The 23,394-nt window shown below is 37.8% G+C and overlaps 1 protein-coding gene across 3 annotated transcripts in view; it reads right to left on the bottom strand.

Moving 5' to 3' along the window:
• The window catches only part of HECW1 (HECT, C2 and WW domain containing E3 ubiquitin protein ligase 1), a 172,921-nt gene that overhangs the window by 97,680 nt on the left and 51,847 nt on the right, over positions 1-23,394 (bottom strand). For all 3 annotated transcript variants that reach the window (XM_072153345.1, XM_072153344.1, XM_072153346.1), the window contains 2 exons: positions 19,154-19,478; positions 13,686-13,793 (listed from right to left, as the gene is read on the bottom strand). In XM_072153345.1, coding sequence (XP_072009446.1) covers positions 13,686-13,793; positions 19,154-19,478 — 433 coding nt within the window. The remainder of the gene's footprint in view (positions 1-13,685; positions 13,794-19,153; positions 19,479-23,394) is intronic.

Genomic DNA, 23,394 nt, shown 5'->3' with positions numbered 1-23,394 from the left:
TTGTCCCTGTCCGTGGCATGCATTCAGCATTATAATAAATTTATGGGGGGAGCGAACATGTCGGGCCAGATTCTCAAATCCTACAATGCCATGCGGAAAAAATTTAAAATCTGGTGCAAAAAGCTAACAGTATTTCATCTCTAGGGGCAATGGTCACCAGGGAACATACCTGGAATACCAGGAGAAGATACTTAAATATGTTCTCTTTGGTGAGGCTGCAGCAGGAGGAGAAAGTTCTACCTCTACGACTACCGTCTGCAGAATAGTTCCTGAGCAGACAACAGACAATCAGACAACAGTTTAAGTACCCTAGAGGGTCTGAAAAATAGTAAAAGAATAAATAAAAAAAACATAAAAAATAAAATCAGCCCCCTTTCCCTAGAAGTAATATAAATATAAATAAACAGTAAAAATCATAAACATGTTAGCTATTGCGGCATCCCAAAATGTCAGATCTATGAATATATAATACTGGTTATTCCCAGTGTTTAACCCTGAAATGGAAAATAGTGCCTAAATTCAAAATGCCCCATTTTTGCCATTTTGCAAAATATAAAAAATTCAATAAAATTTGATCAAAAGGCTGTACTGCCCTCAAAATTGTAACATTGAAAACAGCATCAAGAGTCACAAAAAATGACAATACCCACAGCTCCATACACCAAAGTATCAAAAAGTATTTAGCCAGAAGATGCCAAAATTAAAAAATAATTTTTAAGTTTTTAATTTTTGTAAATGGATGAAAACATTATAAAACCTACACAAATTTGTTTTCCCCAAGATCCTCCCGTCCCAGAAGATAAAGTAGACATGTCATTTGGGGTGCATAGTGAAAGCTATAAAATCCAAGCCCTCAAGAAAATGGTGCAAATGCATTCTTTCACGAATTTCACTGCATTTGGAATTTTTTTCCTGCTTCACAGTACACAGCATGGAATATTAAATACCGTCACTATGAAGTGCATTTTTTTCAGAAAATAAGCCCTCACAGCTCTGTACATGGAAAAATAAAGAATTTATAGTTTTTTAAAGGTGGGGGCAAAAAATGGAAACACAAAAATGTAAAAAAAAACAACCTGTTAATGGGTTAATAAATAAATGCAAAACATATCAACCAAAATATACCAATAACATGGAGTACAAGAAGTCTCAAAATCACCTGAGTAAGTTAAAGTGTTCTAACTTTATAACCTCAAATAGTGAAACATAACAGATTTTAAAAATTGTGCTTAGTCCCGAAGCTCTAAAATGGTTTAGTCCGGAAGGGGCTAAGTCTGCCATTCCAATAAGCGAGTTTCCCTCAAACTGCCCTCATATAGTATTATGTTGTTCAATGAAAATCATATCAGTTTGAGTAGGGTTTGGTCCGATTTCAGTCCTAGTGTCCTACTGCTATTCTAGTGCTCTCCACTAGCCTTGGGGCGTACTACTTGTGTCAGATTGTCAAATCCGATTTTCACATTCCTGTTCTACTTCCTTGAAAGACGTGTGTGAAAGACTCCAATGGGCGAGTTTCATGCATAAATCCGGTCAGAGTAGTGCATGCTGCTTTTTGTCTGATACAATCGGATCTCAACTACATACTTATAGGCACCTCACATCCGACCACTATCCTTGTACATCCACTTCCTTTATTGGTTTTATCACAATATATTTTATTTAAACGTTCCTTCCCAGTGTTTATCCTTTACCTGCATTCAGGTTCTTTTATGTTAGAAACTCCCATTTATTTAACCTCTCGTAGTTGTCAGAATTATACTTGAGAACTGGAAGATGATGAAAAATAGTGAAGCGCTAAAACATACAATTTCTGCAGCTGTTTTTACAAGTGGGTTTACTGTGAACTGATGGCGTGATGCTGCAGGATGGGAGTGCTACTTACTTCTTGTACAAGGGTTGTTTCAGCATTGCGTGGAGAGGCAGCTGTGATTACCTGCTTCACATTGATAGAAACATATGCAAAAACCCCATTTGATATAAGTGACACTGCAATCACTCATCGCACATAAAATAAGCCTGTCACCATTTCTGGTACACAGCATAGAAGAATGTGTGTTCCACGTAAACCATCTAGCTTTTATTGAGGCAATTTTTATCAACACCTTATGTAAATCAGTTTTATATAAGTCCCAGAGTAAAGGATTTAAACGAATTCTTGCACTACTTGACATTATTAGCATTTTAGAATGTTACATGACTGGTTATCCATCTCTTATATTCTACTGTAGCAACAATCAGGAGCCCAGGTTCTTCACTAAAGGGTTTTTGTCCCACAAGCTTAAAAGTTATAACTTATCCACAGGATAGGGTATAACAAGGTGATCAGTGAAGGCCTGACTGCTGGGACCCCCACTAATCACAGGAACAGGGACCCCATTAGGGACCCCATTAGTGAGAATGGGGTGCCCAATCCCCTGAATTTATTATCAGAGATTTAGGCCTCATTCACACACAAACAACACAGCTTGATTCAATGCACTACCTGTTAATGAACCTAGCCACTGTTTTAAAAAGACTTTATGATCAATCCATTAAAAAGTGAAGCATTTCCATTTTCGGTTAACATAACCTTATCTGATCAGCTATGCAGCTAAAGGTGGTCTCAACAACACACACAAAGGTATGGTTACATAGACTTTTAGGGCTGCTACCTAAGGCTGGGTTCATACCACGGTTTTGTGCTCCATTGTAGTTGGGCATTTCAGACATGCGCCTTAAAATGCGGGGCTGAGATGTATCTCACTGTATACATAAACTAATAGGAGGTATTATCAGGGCTTCTGTGCCAGAACAGCTTATTGCTAGAACCTGCGATTATTTTCCCCTTTCCGTCACCTCCGCACCAGTGGGGCGTGGAGGATTTTGAAGGGGCCGCAACTGGCAAGGGAGTGTGCACAGCTGGTGTGGAGCGATCATGTCCCCATGCAGGGGCAATAGCACCAGCTATGTCAGCTATGCTTATTTCGGACCTGTGATAAATACGCCCTATAGAGTGGGATACCTAACACTGTTCGCTTCCCCTCCCTCCTGAAAGTGATAATAAGGGTGTTTCTCCCAGTGATGCCATTGACCTCATAAGAACAGTGACATTAGTGATGGCATCCCTGAGCTTACACTGGGGGAGGTATGCAAAACTGTCTTGTGTCTGTCTTCCATTGCCTTCAATGGCCTCCACTGAGTGTATACATTGCTCAGCATGTACGAGTAGGTTAAAAAAATTTAGCTTGCTTTATTTTTCTATCCTGTGTTTTCCATACAATGTGAACTTGTCTATGTATAAACTCAGTGTATATGTCAGGAGCACAAATGTCTTTGTGTTTAAAAAATAGTTTTTGAAATTTCCATTTTCCATTTGCAATCAAATCTTGATTAAAATCATTTTGCCATTCTATTTTTGTCTCTCCCGCATATAGCTTCTATCTAAATGCCCACAACTATATTGGCCACAACTATTCCCCGTGACTCCCAACCCTATTAACATGGCCAATCAGCTCTGCATGAGGAAGTGGGAGGAGGGGAATATGCCAATGCCAGGCACCTTGGACAGAAGCTGATATTCCCTAGAGGAAACTGTATTCATGCGCAGAAGTTCTCACAACAGCAGTCTCCCTATATGCAAATATATGATTCCTATATACTAAAATCAGGATGTGGTGTGCTTTTCCTTGTTTGGCACAATGTACAATGCAGGGGTACATGCTCAATACAGTTATAAAAACCAATATGCAACCATATTTACTGTGTGCTGAATCTGTATATTTTCAGAGCATTATGTGGACATACTTTTAAAAATCCCTTTAAAGGTGTTAAAAATAATGTTTGCTCCCATCAACAGAGAAGCTGGAGGTGTAAAATACAATATAAATGTAGGTGCTGGTGATGTGAAAGATCGTGAACCTATCTAAGGATCAAGTTCCTATGGTTGGTAAAACAAAAATGAAAAAGGGTAAAGTATTTAATTGTAAAGAAAGCTTTCGCTTGTGCCATTGTTTTGTGTATCCCACTTCCTGCTTTGTTAGATGTAAGGTCTACACTCACCGGCCACTTTATTAGATACACCTGTCCAACTGCTCGTTAACACTTAATTTCTAATCAGCCAATCACATGGCGGCAACTCAGTGCATTTAGGCATGTAGACATGGTCAAGACAATCTCCTGCAGTTCAAACCGAGCATCAGTATGGGGAAGAAATGTGATTTGAGTGCCTTTGAACGTGGCATGGTTGTTGGTGCCAGAAGGGCTGGTCTGAGTATTTCAGAAACTGCTGATCTACTGGGATTTTCACGCACAACCATCTCTAGGGTTTACAGAGAATGGTCCGAAAAAGAAAAAACATCCATTGAGCGGCAGTTCTGTGGGCGGAAATGCCTTGTTGATGCCAGAGTTCAGAGGAGAATGGGCAGACTGGTTCAAGCTGATAGAAAGGCAACAGTCACTCAAATCGCCACCCGTTACAACCAAGGTAGGCAGAAGAGCATCTCTGAACGCACAGTACGTCGAACTTTGAGGCAGATGGGCTACAGCAGCAGAAGACCACACCGGGTGCCACTCCTTTCAGCTAAGAACAGGAAACTGAGGCTACAATTTGCACAAGCTCATCGAAATTGGACAGTAGAAGATTGGAAAACGTTGCCTGGTCTGATGAGTCTCGATTTCTGCTGCGACATTCGGATGGTAGGGTCAGAATTTGGCGTCAACAACATGAAAGCATGGATCCATCCTGCCTTGTATCAACGGTTCAGGCTGGTGGTGGTGGTGTCATGGTGTGGGGAATATTTTCGTGGCACTCTTTGGGCCCCTTGGTACCAATTGAGCATCGTTGCAATGCCACAGCCTACCTGAGTATTGTTGCTGACCATGTCCATCCCTTTATGACCACAATGTACCCAACATCTGATGGCTACTTTCAGCAGGATAATGCGCCATGTCATAAAGCTGGAATCATCTCAGACTGGTTTCTTGAACATGACAATGAGTTCACTGTACTCAAATGGCCTCCACAGTCACCAGATCTCAATCCAATAGAGCATCTTTGGGATGTGGTGGAACAGGAGATTCGCATCATGGATGTGCAGCCGACAAATCTGCGGCAACTGTGTGATGCCATCATGTCAATATGGACCAAAATCTCTGAGGAATGCTTCCAGCACCTTGTTGTATCTATGCCACGAAGAATTGAGGCAGTTCTGAAGGCAAAAGGGGGTCCAACCCGTTACTAGCATGGTGTACCTAATAAAGTGGCCGGTGAGTATAGATTTATGCTCTTGGCAACATAAAGCTCTAAAATATTTGCCAGGAAATACTTAGAGGCAAGTAATTTGCTGACCTGAATCTACAGAGAATAGACTATTTTAACACCCAGTTTCTAAGGAAATTTAAGATTAAATTAATTTCTTAAGTCTCTATGCAGATAGGAAGTCAATTTGCCCAAACAAAGACTGCTTAAAGACCTGGAGAACATTAAATGAGACAGGTCTGCTCTGTGTCCCAAGGCAACAAAGAGCCTTAACACGCTTCTCATCAGAAGACTGACAAAACTGTCAGACCCCTTATTTTTACATGTTCAACTTTAAGGTATTAGCCATTGGAAATCTAGGTCACTGATAATTTAATTGAAATTTCATAACGCAGGACTTGAGCTTGGAGATGCTGTAATATAAACCTTTAAATTGTGTCTCTATAGCCGTACTTAACTCTGACCACAGGATAAGCTGATTTCATGCTGTGCAGTTCTCAGACTTCCATTTTATTGTGTAAAAAAATTAATCATATACAGTAATTCATTAAACTGCAAGGAAGAAAAGAAAAAAAGCTAAACAATTAATTCTGTGCTCAAGTTTCTTAACTTAGGCCCAGCCTAACTCATTAGATTAGGTAAAAAAAAGATTTGTAGCTCACCAATTGGTCCTGTTCGTTTGTGCAGGAAATCCACGTTGACGCAACGTACAATCCAAGTCCTCGTAGAAAAAACGGAGATCCGCACCAAACCAGGATAAAATAATTTCTTGTCCTTTTGGACTTTATTATATAATATGTTTAAAATTTAAACATGGCATGTCCCCTAGACCATATAGAGGAAGAAACCTACGCGTTTCGAGTGCACGAGGCACTCTTAGTCATGGTTGAAATGTTTGTGGGGGTTATCGGGATATATACCTATTTCCGGAAAAAGTCCCGATCACATGATCCAGGGAGATTTTCAAAACATGGAAAATCTCCCGTATGTTTATAAAAACAGAACAGAAGAAATATATAAAAAACCACAATGTGCACTCATATTAGAGATCCATATAACATCAAATGAAATAATAATCATATCAATAACTATTATGGAAATTTCTGAAGACATGCAACATTCCAGAACATAGCGTCTTTCAATTGGACAGAGTCTAACAATTCAAATTCTGTACTGGATTGTATAGGATCAGTATATACATCAATAATAACATATTAGAAGCTGGTATGCCATTTAAGATAATACAAACTCAATAATGGAACATAATCTCATGTTTGAAATTCATGCCCACTGGGAATCTGCTATTAAGGCAGAAAATCCAGTAGGCTTCGCGGTCTCGTAGGGTTTTGCTACGGTCACCCCCCCTTTTGCCTGGGCGGATCTGTTCTATTGCACAAGCTGTAAGTGAAGCTACTCTCCCTTGGTGGTGTTCAATAAAATGTCTGGCAGCACCGGATAGATTCTTGGTATAGGTATGTTCTCTCGACAGATTTTTGTTGCTATTGGTGATGTCTCTAATATGTTCTAATAATCTTTGTTTAAACCTACGAACGGTGCTGCCAATGTATATCTTTTCACAAATAGTGCATTTTATTTGGTAGACCACATAGTCACTGTTGCAATTTAGGAAAGTTTTAATATTATATACCTCCGTGTTCGTACTATTAGAGAACGTCTTAACCGGCGACACATAACCACAAGATTTACATGGATAAGAACCGCATTTGAAGAAACCCACATGATGTAACCAAGTGTGATTGCTTTTAGTTTTTGTAGTAAACATACTAGGGGACACAAGGTTGCCAATTGTTGTATTTTTACGTGCTACAATCTTGCAGCCATCGCTTAATATTTGAGATAAAACCTCATCCTCATATAAAATAGGGATGTGTTTATGGATGAGATTTTTTATATTGTAAAATTGATCTGAGAACTGCAACATTAAAAATGGAGCTTTGTTGTCATTTTTGATATGTGTTTTATTTCTATCCAACATGTAGTGACGATCTTTTTTGTCAACTATTTTCTCAGCTCGATCAAGCATCCAGTGTGGGTATTTTTGTTTTTTGAGTCGATTCTGTATTTGTGTGGTTTCTTTTTTGTAATCTGTGTCTAATGTACAATTCCTCCTGGCCCGTGTAAACTCCCCCACAGGGATTGCCCTAGCCACATGTTTGGGGTGTGAGCTATCTGCATGCAATATGGTGTTCCCCGCAGTTTTTTTGCGGTGTGTGGTGGTGACAATTTTTGTCATCTCAACAACATTTAGTTCCAAATCCAAAAACACCGCATGACATGGGTCCATACACACAGTGAACTGTAAGTTGAAAGGGTTGGATTGGATGTAAAACACATGACTAAAAATCTGGAAGATTTAGTAACACAGGAATGCATCATATGGTGGGACCGGACGACTTTGGACAATTATGTCAGTAAAGACATGATCCCTAGAGGACTTCGTTTAAAAAAAATACCGACTTATGTGTACTCGGAAGATTTTGTTACCTCATGGAACAATATTTTGTCAAATTGTTCTAGCGAATTGATGAAACTAATTATTTTACATGAGGACAAAAAGTTACAAGAAATATCCAATAACATCACAACTGTTAAACAAAATTTAAAAATGGAAATCGATGATAACAGCTTTCAGGAAATTGAAAATAAACTTAAGACCTTAACAGATAATCTGGAAAAAACCATCATGGAAACCAAGAAAAAAAAGTTCAAGAGAGACTCATTTGATTATACCTACAACCAGGTGTATGAATGGGGTAGAAGAGATCAGCCGTGGGATACTCCCCGTTCCATCTTAAAAAAACATCCAAATAAAACGTCTAAACAACCAAAAGTGAATTTCAATTCATCAGAGGCATCCAATATTGACACAGAAGTCTCAGAAACAGAAACACAACAACGTAAAAATAATGAGAGACAAACAACCTCATATTATAAAAAAGAAAAAAACGTCAAAAAACGCATCAGACGAGGAGGACGCAACCGTAAAAAAGAAAAATTCACCTCCGCAGAGAAAACTGAGACACCAACCTGTGAAATAAGTCAAAAGACAAATAACACGGAAATGTCTATACAAAAGCCAGATGTACATACCAATGATGTTCTTGATGTTTTGAATCTCTCAGATACTCCTCTGACTGTGGAACAAATTGAAGTTTTGTCCCTCGGATTAAACTTTTCTATTTCCTCAAACTTTGATCTTTTTGCTACGCTCAAGGACATTAATAATTTTGTTCGCAGATTGACCATACGCAAACATTTTTTTGCCCAGGAGGGATTATGCCCTATAAAGAATGACATACCATTCACTAACAAATATTGTGATTTGAATTTTTCGGATCAAAATATAATTTTTATGTTGTCAAAATTGAATGAACATAGTGAAGATAAAGGCTATATTAATGAGAGCAACTGTAATTTTAGGGTGCCAAATCCGGACTTCTACCCTATACAGACTAGAGTGGAGGCAATGGATAAATTTCAGGATACTATAGAGAGGGAATTACTCAAATTATATAACAATAAATCCCCCAACAAACCTAATCTAAGCAATAAACATAGAAAAGCTCTTAAAGAATTACAATACGATGACCAGAGAGTTATCAAAATGGCAGACAAGGGGGGTACAGTGGTAGTTCTGAGTAAAGATATGTATAGGGCACAAATACTGACACTATTACAAGACATCGTTACTTATAGACCACTTCCTTCCAATCCTACCAATTCCTTTTCAAAAATATTATTTCAGCATATAGATAAGGGTTTGGCTCTGGGTGTCCTGACTGAAAAACAGGGTGAATATATTAAAATCAAACACCCCATTACCCCTATATTACACGCACTTCCGAAAATACACAAGGATGCTACTTTACCCCCAATGAGACCAATAATTGCGGGCATTGGATCACTTAATGAACGCTTGTGCCAGTGGCTTGATGTGCACCTACAGCCACTGGTCAAACGTATACCTGGATACTTACAAGACACTACAGATGTTTTACGAGGTATACAAAATATCATATGGACACCCGATTCACACTGGGTCACATGCGATGTAGTGTCGTTGTACACCTCTATACCCCACCAAGTTGCCATGGATGCACTTTCATACCATTTAAATAAATACAGCGATTATAGCGAAAACTGTAAATTGTTCATCAAGGAGACCACATGGTATCTCATAACACACAATTTTTTCACATTCGATGGTGTTTTTTATCTCCAAACACGAGGAGTATCTATGGGGGCGAAATTTTCGCCCTCATTAGCAAATATTGTTATGGCGTATTGGGAAGAGCGTTTTATTTACTCAGATGACAACCCGTTTTCTTCGTTGGTACATTGGTACGGCAGATACATCGATGATATACTCATTATTTGGAGGGGCGATGTGTCTGCCGTGCCAATGTTTGACGAGTATATCAACGACAACCCTTTCAACTTACAGTTCACTGTGTGTATGGACCCATGTCATGCGTGTTTTTGGATTTGGAACTAAATGTTGTTGAGATGACAAAAATTGTCACCACCACACACCGCAAAAAAACTGCGGGGAACACCATATTGCATGCAGATAGCTCACACCCCAAACATGTGGCTAGGGCAATCCCTGTGGGGGAGTTTACACGGGCCAGGAGGAATTGTACATTAGACACAGATTACAAAAAAGAAACCACACAAATACAGAATCGACTCAAAAAACGAAAATACCCACACTGGATGCTTGATCGAGCTGAGAAAATAGTTGACAAAAAAGATCGTCACTACATGTTGGATAGAAATAAAACACATATCAAAAATGACAACAAAGCTCCATTTTTAATGTTGCAGTTCTCAGATCAATTTTACAATATAAAAAATCTCATCCATAAACACATCCCTATTTTATATGAGGATGAGGTTTTATCTCAAATATTAAGCGATGGCTGCAAGATTGTAGCACGTAAAAATACAACAATTGGCAACCTTGTGTCCCCTAGTATGTTTACTACAAAAACTAAAAGCAATCACACTTGGTTACATCATGTGGGTTTCTTCAAATGCGGTTCTTATCCATGTAAATCTTGTGGTTATGTGTCGCCGGTTAAGACGTTCTCTAATAGTACGAACACGGAGGTATATAATATTAAAACTTTCCTAAATTGCAACAGTGACTATGTGGTCTACCAAATAAAATGCACTATTTGTGAAAAGATATACATTGGCAGCACCGTTCGTAGGTTTAAACAAAGATTATTAGAACATATTAGAGACATCACCAATAGCAACAAAAATCTGTCGAGAGAACATACCTATACCAAGAATCTATCCGGTGCTGCCAGACATTTTATTGAACACCACCAAGGGAGAGTAGCTTCACTTACAGCTTGTGCAATAGAACAGATCCGCCCAGGCAAAAGGGGGGGTGACCGTAGCAAAACCCTACGAGACCGCGAAGCCTACTGGATTTTCTGCCTTAATAGCAGATTCCCAGTGGGCATGAATTTCAAACATGAGATTATGTTCCATTATTGAGTTTGTATTATCTTAAATGGCATACCAGCTTCTAATATGTTATTATTGATGTATATACTGATCCTATACAATCCAGTACAGAATTTGAATTGTTAGACTCTGTCCAATTGAAAGACGCTATGTTCTGGAATGTTGCATGTCTTCAGAAATTTCCATAATAGTTATTGATATGATTATTATTTCATTTGATGTTATATGGATCTCTAATATGAGTGCACATTGTGGTTTTTTATATATTTCTTCTGTTCTGTTTTTATAAACATACGGGAGATTTTCCATGTTTTGAAAATCTCCCTGGATCATGTGATCGGGACTTTTTCCGGAAATAGGTATATATCCCGATAACCCCCACAAACATTTCAACCATGACTAAGAGTGCCTCGTGCACTCGAAACGCGTAGGTTTCTTCCTCTATATGGTCTAGGGGACATGCCATGTTTAAATTTTAAACATATTATATAATAAAGTCCAAAAGGACAAGAAATTATTTTATCCTGGTTTGGTGCGGATCTCCGTTTTTTCTACGAGGACTAACTCATTAGATACCTGGTGGCCAAATGCTTGATCTGTAGATACTATATTCTCTGACTTTTCTTTACCCATATACATTTGTTATAGGGCAGCTACTGCCAGACACATCTGGATGTGTCTTATGTCCTGGAAACTGAGGAATCACATTCACAATCACAATCTAAGGCACATTCATCATCCCTTTTTTACAATCTTCTGGCATCTACTATAGAAGGAGAAGGTAAAGTTACTATGCATGTACAATGGTCAGTGAGTTGAGGGGACAGTAGTTTGCTGCAAGGATCATCTTAAGTTGTACTGCTATACGACTCACAATGATCTTTTTTCCTTTAGTAAAATAAATACTTGCATCGTTATATAACTTCCCAGAAAATGTTTCAATGCAAGTTTTTATGTGTAACATAGCTTTAAGAATTCATCATCATCATTTAAAAAATCACTACTAATCTAAAAAAAAAAATCTCACTCCTTTAGAACACTCTATCATTGCATCAACTAGCGACAATAAGTGATATCACAGCTCATCCACCCCCCTCATCTGTACAGACTATGTTTCCATAGACCTCAATGAGTCACTTCCAGTCAGTTGCTGTCTATCTTTATAAAGCAGCTGTAAGATGAAGCAGCTTAGGCAAGATGACAGCTCTCATAAGCACATAAAGACAACAGATTAACAAAATATACAACCACAGAATGAAACAGATTTGTGATATGGTTCACTATCTGATTTTAAGAAGCGAAAAATTAAATTGATGATACATTCCCCTTCAACTGTAAAAACCTTGACCAGTTTCCATTTGTGGCTAGACGTTTCCAATTGACAGAGCCAACATTTGCGCTATTCATGAAGGCTGTCATTAGAACCAAAATAAAAAGTGCATGACACTTGGTAAGTTAACTCCATTATGACATCTAGGCTTTATTTAAACACCTTAAATAATCTTTTATATACTGTATATTTTAAAATGTTATTACATTTTGATGCAAAATACTAAAAAATATAAGTTATCCAAGCAAAATGTAGATTTATATTATACTATAACATTGGTATCATAAATTGTACCAGTAGACAGTACAAATAGCATACACTACCTCCCTTTCCCACCAACAAAGAGGGAAAAAAAAGAAAAAAATCCTCATTCTGCTTACTGAAACTCTGCCATAATTGGAAGATCCAACTTTTCCTCTCACTCCTGAATCATGGGAGGCATTACTTCCTTCCAATTTAACATAATGGGGCATTTTTACTAATAAAAGTGCAAACTGCACTATATGCAGTTTGCCTGTGTAGTGTGCAGGGGTGCCAGATTCAGGATGGGGCGTGCAAAACAATTCTGTTGGACTTTGCATGTTAAATCTTGCGCAAGGTGCGGAACGCCCCCTTAAGCGCAGACATTTGTGTTGCATGAAGTAAATCATCATTGAGGATAACGCCAAAAGAATACTTGAGCTGAACATAATAATAGCCTAATCCAATAATGGAAATCTACTACCAAAATAAGCATGATAAACCAGAGACAATTTCTCATGTTGGTTACCCTTTTAAAATCAACTTTTAAAATGATGCTAATGGTCCTGAGGGGTTACCCTTGCCCCCTGTGATCCATGTTTACAGACTGTTACACTGTCTCACCCTTCCCTTGTACACCCTGCTCATTGCACAAGAGAGACTGATAACAGCCTGTAAAGCCATATCACTGGGGGGCTAGGGTAGCCCCCCAAGCTCATAGGAAATTGTTTAAAGTTGATTTAAGAAAGAAGGGGGTGATGGTTAAAAAATATAAGAAGATCTTATTTTTGCATATTATTTTATTCATTTCCCCATTTCTGCTGTAAAAACAATTTACCCTTATCCCACCAAATGTTTGAGTGTCCTAAAGGACCTAATCTCAGCTTACCATACCTCCATAGTTTTGTCTAGAGTCTTTTATATCTTATATGCATAAAGAAATTGGTACAAAAATTCTTGACTTTATACCACTGATTTTGGAAAAACACACAATACTATACTTAATAAAGTACTTTTTATTCCAAAATGGCACATCCTCAACATAAATTCCGATCTTCCTAGTTAAAAGAAAGTCATACAAAACATTGATGAGCAACAGAAATATTTTGAATGATTCAGTTGAATTCAGTTTACCCAAACTCTGTACACATGAGTAACGCAACCTACATTATTTGTAGTCCTATAAAAACCCACACAATAAAATCTGACACATGGAGAAACCTACATTTAAAAAAGCAAGAAATAAAATAACAAACTAAAATAAGTAAAAAAAAGTGCAATTAGCATTACAAAATAACTGCATTATTACATTGTCATTGCAATAAAATATTAAGGCAAGTTGTTAAACCAAAGTAAAGTAATATGTAATTTACGTACGTTCCACAAAGTATGAGCTGGCATCAATTTTCCAGACAATTTGTCCTCGGTGAGATCCATTAACTCCTCGGTTTTTATAATCCAGAAAGTTTTCTGACAGTACTTCATCTGCAAATATTTAGAAAGTGAAGTAAGATACAGAAAAAAATAAACTTACCAAGTTTATCAAGTGTCCTTAGCTGTCCCTTTCAATAAATTTTAAATGTTTTAGGACGGATAAGGAATTATGTAATCTCATTTTAGCAGTAAGTAAGACACACAATGAAAAGGTACCTTAAAGTGCCCATAAATATCTTTCAGCAGACAAGCTATCATTTGTGTATGGGGTTTGTCAATTGTTTTAGGAAGATGGTATGATAAATTCCAACATGCCTGATCCTTTGTTCTCAGAGGGGATAAACTGCCACCAGAGGTGCTTGACAGTGGCTTTCCCTCCTCAACCACATGAAACCCCAGGCACACTGGGGAGGCCAGTTTTACACCAAAGAACTTTACTCTTACATGGTCGCAAGGCAGAAATAATGTTAATTTCAGAAAACATTCTGAAAAAAATCTGTCCATATACCTCCCTATTGAACCATCGAAAAATTTAAAAGGTAGCTCGCATTTTAAATATTTCACTTCTTAAAGCATAACTAAACTTTTGCTTTACTATAGTCCCAGATAACAATGATCAACTGTAAGGTATCTATAATGAAGCTTTATTGATAATCATTGGTCCCATTACACCAAAAAATGTTTACTTTAATTGTCACTGGGGCAAAATTTATTTTGGTCTGGATCTACAATTATAAAATATACAGTTTCGGCTTACATACAAATTCAACTTAAGAACAAACCTCCGGACCCTATCTTGTATGTAACCCGGGGACTGCCTGTAATAGTTATTAGTTCAGATAATTATAGTAAACATTATATATATATATATATATATATATATATATATATATATATATATATATTCAATCAATGAAGATGGCAGCACTGCAAATTAGTGAAAAAAACTTCGTGTGGAGGTGGAATAAACACGAAGTTTTTTTCACTAATTTGGAGTGCTGCCATCTTCATTGATTGAATGTCTATGGGACTCTGACTGGTTGGAGTCAAGGATAGCACCCATTACAACCTCTCACCAGGACTGTGCTGCTGCTTTTTCGATTTTGTATATATATATATATATATATATATATATATATATATTTATATATATACATACACCAGAGAGATAAAGGACCTTAATGACTTAAAGTGTAACCATCATTTTTAATAATGTGTGTTGGAAGGGTGTTGTGAACATTTTTCTGATATACTTCATTAATAAATTTTTCTTAGTTTGTAAAAAAAAAACAGGCTCCAGAGCTCCCTCTTGCAGAGATCCATTTTGCAGCCTGTATAGTATGTCTATGGAGGTTGACTATGACCTTGTGTTAATTTACGCAGCTTTAGGCAATGAGGATTAACCCTTCACTTTTAGCTTCATGTTTGAAAATAATGCACAAAGCATACTACAGCCAGGGAATAAGCAGAAAGGGTTAACACTCTCCGAGGAGAAGAGAGTGCAGTCTTCAACATGGTAGATGGAACTGCCTTGACAATGGAGAAGTAACACTGTTACTAAGGGGCACTTTACAGCCTGTTTCTTTAAAAGCCAAGCAGAATTTGTTAATGAAGTATATAAGAAATATGTTCACAACACTACACCTACACAATAATAACAATTTTTTTAAAAATAACAGTTACTCTTTAACTCTTCTCAAAGAGCTTAATAATCAAGGGACCAATTCTCTAGGTATGAAAAGTGTTAAAGATCTTAGGGGAGGGCTGGCCCGGGAAAGCCACGCCGCCCTCCACCACGGCAGATACATCATGAAACTTTGACCTCCTGAATTATCCGTTGGCCACTCTGGCTGGTGAACAAAATTACGCCAGGCATGGAAGTGGTGTAGTCACTAGAATAATCACAATTTCTTGCAGCCGCCAGAGAACTGCCATAGAGCACTAATAGATCGTCCTCTTGTCCCAATCTGCCTGAAGTGGAGGGACCTCTGAATTCTTTCACTGTTCACTGAAGGATGAGGAAGGAGCAGAAAGAAGTCACAGTAAAGTAAATTTACTACTATTTACTAATTAACTATTATCCTGTGCTCTATTCATTTCTCTGCTCTATTCATTTCTGAGATAAAAAATTGCTTCAAAGTTTTATTTATTCTTTAATTATTTTAGGATTACTGACAACAAGAATAATGATGCATTATGGTGTGAAATCGAACCTAAAGTCCACTACTGTCTGACTCTTTCCATTCTCTGGAACATGAATCCATTGTTTTGTCTTGAGTAAAGGTACAAAATGTGGATGTTCTTCCATGGCTCATTAGGACTCCACAAATGCAAATCCAACACTCGATTCACTCCTATTCCACTGCCAAAGAGGTCAAATAGGAGGAAAAGTATGGGGGTCACTTTGGCACATTTATGACACTTGTTGATCCTTATTTGGGTGTTCCAATAGTCATCACACATTGATCAAACATTTATATATCCTCCTGTCTGCATATGGGGGATGCATGCCAGTAGTGAAGACCCCTTTAACTAGTAATAAGTAGTTACTTCTGAGGCCTCAATCTGAAGACAAATGCAAAATATATCTACACTTAATAGGCAGGTCACATATAAAAGTCAACAACCTGTCATTTAATTGACATTGTGACACTTCTCATGGTACTGGTGATGCTTTTTGGCTGGCAGACATGGTGCATACTTAAGTATGATGCAAGGACTCCTGCCCTGTGCAATGTGTTCAATCCATGGCATTGGCCAGAACACAAGTCAGTTTCCAGGGGCTTAACACATTCATGTGCAGCCAGCATTAAACCTCATTCACACAGCTGTCTTCTCACCCGGATCAGATCCTAGGCGTAACTTGCAGCCAGATTAAGCAGGCAGGAGAAGTGAGCACTCCTCATCCTTCCCCTCTCTACTGAAAGTCGAGCTGCCACATCAGAAAATAGGACACGTCATAAAAGACCCCTTGACCAGGTCATGTGCTACAAATTTATATTGTGGGCAAGATGTGATCGTGGCCATAATTGCCGCCCGTGTGACTGGAGCCTTAGATTGAGGACAGGAGCTTCTTCAGGTCAGCACAATATAGACAATGTACTAAGGAAATTAATGTGAATATACCCTCACCGAGTTTCAATGGCCCTGAAAAGATCACTGTAATATTATTACCTGCAGTCATGAGAGGCCATTGTACATGCAATTGTATTTGCCTGTTACTGTAAACACTAACAATTATATCATCAGGATTTATTATTCATACATAATTTAATAAATGTATTAGAAAAGCAGAAACCTCATTCTTCACTACTAGTTATGAGTATTTTTCAGATGAAGCTGTTCACATTTATATAATTTACTATCATATCACCATAATAAAACCAATTGAATGCATATCAGGCTTAAGACTGTGGTGAAAAGTCATGTTTTATGTCCTTGGCTGAACTCATAGTCTTGAAATTACTTTCAACTCTGTCAAAAGACCTCTAGAAATACAGCTGTAGCTGCAAACTCTGTTTGGTACCCACAATTATATGTTCCAAGAGGCACAGCTGAAAAAGCAACCTAATTTTCCCATAAAATGTTATTCGTTATTACTGTGATTAATGCAAATGATAGTATTTTAGCATCTACATATATGGTTCCTATAATTAAAACCCCATTAATTAACCAACACATTACTTGTTAGGGTTCTATGATAGCACTATTGAGAAAACAATATGGAATGAAAGGGAAATCTATACAACCACAAATATACAGGTAAATTCTAGCTACGTTACCATATCAAGGTTTATATTACGTTACAAATAAGCCAAAGGGGTTACCAAAATGTCAGGGTTTAAGATAAATATGAGACATATGAGTATCAGGGACAGGCAGAGGATCAAGATACAAGCTCAGGAACAGGGTACAGGCTCTGAAACAGGGTTCTGAGCATAGGTTTGTGGTCCCACACCAGGCAGGCCACAAGGATTGGTGTTCCAGATTGGGTCGGGTTCCAGGGTTTCCAGATCAGGGAGGATACAAGCATCAGGTCTCCAGATTAGGCAGTATACAAGGTTCAGGTCAGAGAAGATACAGGATTCCAGGTCAGAGATGATGCAGGATTCCAGATCAGACAAGATACAGGATTCTAGGTCATACAGGATACATGATTCCAGGTCATGGTTCCAGATAACATTGGGGTTCCAGGGTTCGATAGCAGGCCGGAACCAGGGTTCCGAATCAGGAAGGATACAGGATCATATAAGATAACAGTTCACATTGGGGTTCAGGGCACAAGGTTCACAAGGTTACAGAAGAAACAATAACCAGCCATAAGTGAACAGAGCCCTAGAAATGTATCTAATCCCTGGATGCTTCCCCTATCAGATAACTGGATAGCTCCTGCATCACTTTACCCAGAGCAAACATGATGCCCCATTCTCTGCATGCCAGAGTTTGTTGATGGCTGGCTATTTTGTCAGGGTTTCACATAAATATGCAAACATATAATTATCAGGGAACAGACATGGTACAGAGTAAAGCTTCTGAAAAAGGATTCAGAGTATGGGTTCAGGGTTCCAGATCAGGTAGAGGTTCAAGGTTTCTAGATCAGGCAGGATACAAGGTTTGAGTTTCCAGATCTGGTGGGATACAGGGTTTGGGATTCTGGAACAGGTTGGAGTTCAGGTAGGATACAAGGTTCAAGTACAAGTTCAGGACTCAGGATCACACAGTATACAGGTTTCCAGATCTGGCAGTACCACAAGTCACAATAGTACTGAATCAGGCTGATTTACAATAAATAAGTCGGGTTACAGAAGAAACAATAAATAGCCCTGAGTGAACTGAGCCATGGGATTTTATCCATCCCCTGCATGCTGCCCCGAGCATCGAAGTTGGCACTCACCACTTCTGTAAAACTTCTCTCTTTATTAGTTCATCTTAAAAATGGCATACAAAGCAGGGGAGAGTGGCTACAGAGGATACGTTCTTGTGCAGGGAAAAATCGTTTTGCGCTTATCCTAGCGCTTCATCTTGCCTGTCTCCCTGGGCAGGCAAGGGTGAGTTCATAAGGTTAGTTTTTCAAATGCAGTTTTGAATGTCCAAATCAGGAGTGTAAAAAGAGGCGGAGTAGCTTCTTTCAGTGATATGTTCTCACCTGTTATGATCCACACCTTTTGGATTTGAAAACTGCATCTGAAAAGCTGAATGTTTGAATGAACCCTCATCAGTTTACAATATAAATATAATACTTAGTGAAAACCAGCACGCCTCTTCAGGAAATGCACACACATGCTCATATATTTACTAAAATCAATAAAAACTTTAGGCCTTACCTAATGCCCATATGCAAGAGAAGTAACAGAGAGATGACACAACATGAATAATTCAAATTCAATACAATATAAAATGTAAACACTTACCAATTAAATACATTCCAATCCAATCTCCAGCATCCACCTCCTCTTTTATATCCCAATAGATTACCAGATCCTGTGAGTGTCCTATTGTATAGTAGGAGCTGCTGACCATCAGAGTTGACCGACTATCAGAAGTGACGAGATCAGTGTCACTTGTTGATCGTGGTATAGTAACTCCTTCATGTGGACTGTTCCTGATATCCATATTATGAAACTGATCCGGATTATAACTGTACCTTAGCGGCTCTTTACATCGCCGTCTGTTTTGAGAGTTCCTCGACGGAGAAGCCATGGCAGCCAGGCCGAGGAACCTGTTTTGGTACAAATTCTGTAAAACAAAATTGTTAAATAAATTGAAAATTCTTGCAAATTTTTAAAAAGTTAAATTTACTGATATATCAAGTCATCCATTGATGTAATAATGAATATATTTATGCAGAATCTGGCTGAAATTCTCATTATTCTAAAGTAAATCTAAAGTAGACATCTTATTTTTCTTATAAGGATTTTCCAGCTTTATGACCTAATTGGAGGATCAGTTATTATTTTCAGACTAGTATATGTAATTTTAGTGCCTATGGAGGTGGAATCAACACAAAAAACACACACATATGTTAGGTTTGACTATGTTGCCTATACAGCATGATCCCTGCCATATTGCTGCCAATATTACAGCATATTGTATATATGATCTTATCCCCCAGGTGCATAGAGTCATATACCATAATAATCAGTAAAAAAAAAAAAAAAAAAATTAAGAATTCAAGTCACACCACTTTCCCTACAACATATGTAAAAAAATAAATACATCTTTGTCCCAAAATATCAGATCTATCAAAATATAAAAACAATTATCATATACCAAGAATGCTGCAGTGGAAAAAAAAAGGTCCAAATATTCAAATTGTAACATGGCAGCTTAAGGGACTCCACTGTACTAAACATGGTATTCGTCAAAAAGGATCAGATTCTACATAAATGTTTATTTTTAAGGGATGGTAAAAACGACAATAAAAAAAAACAATACCACCAGTGGTTTGAAAATAGGCATCTCTTTATGTGTGAGTTACAAGCCTGCTGATAAATTATGGCTCAACATGAGAACAAAAGTCTTTCACTTGAAAGAATATTTTCCATGCAGTGTATGTGGTCAGAAATCAGAAGCCTGGTCTTTGGTCACACAGGGCTTCCTTACTAGATTAATTACAGCACTTAAGCTGAGTAGAATCTTATTGTAGGTTTTCTGTTTGGCATATCACAGTTAAAGGGTATACAGAATATTTGTAATAGTCACAATATGAATAATACAGATTAGTAATACAAATGAATCTAATGTAATGAAATCGAAAGAAGTATAATAGAATATTTTAGGTTTAATAACAACAAAGAAGTAACAGATGAGTTACTTTGGTCAACTCATAAAATGTATATAAGAGAGGTCCTGAAACAAATAGCTTCAAGGATTAGAAAAAATATAACTGTATAATATCTTTTTTGTTTAGTTTACATCTCCCAAATGTCTGCTTTATGTTAGCATGGATTTTTAAGATTTTTTTGAACAATACATTCATTTTGGGCGGCAAAAATTAACCCCTTAACACCAAGGCCCTTTTTCCTCGGCGACATTTTTAGGGCTTTTATTTATTTTTTATTTATTTTAACTTTTTAAACTTATTTTTTAAAACTGGTTTTACTTTACCAACTTGGACCAGCTATTCTCTGATCGCTGGTTTAAACCCCTTCACGCTCCGTGGCGGATATATCCACCATGGAGCTATGAAGGGTGTATGAAGAGGGCTCAAGGGCTGAGCTCTCTTCATACAGTTTACAGTCAGACCTGGAAGGGGTCTGAACTCAGGAGACCTCGTGGATGCCCAGAAGAGGATAGGACCCACCTCCCGGTAAGCGGCATGGAGGATCCGATCCCAACAGGGAAGAACCTTACACGCCGCAGGTTTAAACACTTGTGATCGGAGCTGGCTCCAATTGAGAGTGTCAGAGCAAGGTGTGAGCTGTAATATAGAGCTAACCGCCGTTGCTTCTGGTGCTGGCTTTGTTCGAGAGAATTTAGAATAGAATAGAATTTCTTGGTGCGGTTAGTATCTTCCCGCAGGGACGTACTATTATGTCCATTTTCGAGAAGGGGTTAATATTTCCTTGCAAACAAAAATGGCTATTCCTAAGACAACAGAAAAAATCTGGGAAGAGAAAGGGATATTACATCTGGGCATTATGTTTTACCCTTCATTGTAATCATTGATTAAGAAAAATGTAATTATCTTGAACAAGGCCCTGAAAGAAGACATTAAATTCTCGGAATGCAGATCTCCCTTGGGTGGCAAGAATATAATTTAATTTTGTAAGGTGACTTTACCCCCTTAGGGTGCTGTATTTTTTGTTGTATGCCTTTAGAACTCCCTATAAGCACTATACAGGGAATTCAGCAACTTCTAATAAATTTCATGTGAAATAAGAAGTTGTGAAATAAGAAGAAAAATGAGAGTTGCTATAAAGATTCTTGATTATTCTATAAAGCAAAGGGGAATGTCTATGCCAAATAATCAGACTTATCAGCATGCGGTTATGATTGACGCATAAGGGAGTGCTGGCAACTAAGCATAAATGGCTTCAAATAGAAAAAGAAGATACTCCGAAGGGGTCTATATGCTGTATAATGGAAGCATTATAAAAAATATTCATATTTGCATACTCACATATGCCAGTTACAATCACACATTAAAACACTAATGCACACACATAAGGAGCATATACACACATACACTGCCATATACAAGCATACAATATATATACTCTCATACAGTATATACAGACAACATACACTGTATACATATACAGCATATGCACATCACAGATACAGGATATATACATCATACACAGTATATGTTATATACATATTATGCTGTACATTGTAATTGTACATTATAATGGTGCACATTCTCCATTCCTTAGTGTCAGGTTGGATGATAGGACCCAAAAAATTTACATTAGCCTTTTCAATACCACATCACTTCTGATGAAAACAATGCTTTTACAGAATAATACATTCATCCTATAGGATAAGAATAGCTCACTGTGATAAGCATGTAGTTATCCTGACTTACAAATTAAGGAATATCTCACCTAAATACTGCATTAAATGTCCTTATTGGACATTTAATGCACTTGTGCCTTAGTTTGTTAAAATAATAGAAATAAACCAAAAAATTGGCACCAGGCTATTCTCCTACTGGGTCAAGGTTGAAAACCATTTGTGTACACTTTGTAAAATATGACTTTGATAAAAATACAAATGACTGGGTTTGTAACTTTTATTAACTGGATGGATTTCTACAAGCTAATTGTGGAAATTATATGGTAATTTTTTGCCATATTTGATGCCATATTCATTTAATTGGAAGAGAAACTGTCATAAGGATTAACACCCATAAACCGCCGCTGAGTCTGTTACTCAAGACTATGAGAGGATGACAAAGATTTCTTTCTATATTCTGGGAGATTCAGGATTGTGCAAAGAAGGATCTTTCCTTCATGGGGGTGCAGTTATTGAATATTGCAATCAGTCCTAAACAGGTGGGTTTTCGGATTACATTTAAATGATCGAAAGGAGGGGGACAGTCTGACACACTTTGGTAGAGAGTATGGGGGATGATAGGGAGAAGTCCTGGATACGGTTGTGAGGAGAGCGGATCTATGTTCTCTTTTGCCATACTGGATAGCAGGTTGGTGGCGGCTTTTAGGCCTTTATATTGATGACAGATTCCCTTTGACATTGCCCAATTGTCAGTGATACATGTTAACTCTCTGCGATTTTTAATAGGTTGTATATTTTTAAAAAAAGGCAAATTCTGGTTGGCAACCAATGTTGGGTTGTATCCAAAATTAGATACTATAAAAACCATCAGCTGGTGCTCATATATAGCCTGCCAGATAAGATGCTCTCTAAATCAAAACAGGACAGCAGGGAGAAGCAATATGGTCAGATATGAAGAAGGTAAGACTGTGGAGCAAATATAAGAGGTGATCTGCGGGCGCTATCATTACTACAGTATGTGGGCCCCAGGCCATATGAGGGAAAAGGTACGCAACATTCTTTATGTTAGACAAAGTTAACATCGACCACTGGTGTCCAGAACAAGGGTGTTATTCATGTATATGTCCCTGGTTGTTTGGTAGAAAATACACCGTAAAAATGATATATGATCAATATACATACATGTTCTGAC

The sequence above is a fragment of the Engystomops pustulosus genome, chromosome 5 (genome assembly GCF_040894005.1).
Source record: "Engystomops pustulosus chromosome 5, aEngPut4.maternal, whole genome shotgun sequence".
In the NCBI taxonomy this organism is placed as follows: Eukaryota; Metazoa; Chordata; class Amphibia; order Anura; family Leptodactylidae; genus Engystomops; species Engystomops pustulosus.
The sequence above is the reverse complement of the archived record's forward strand: the minus strand, read 5'-3'. Positions and strand labels throughout refer to the sequence as shown.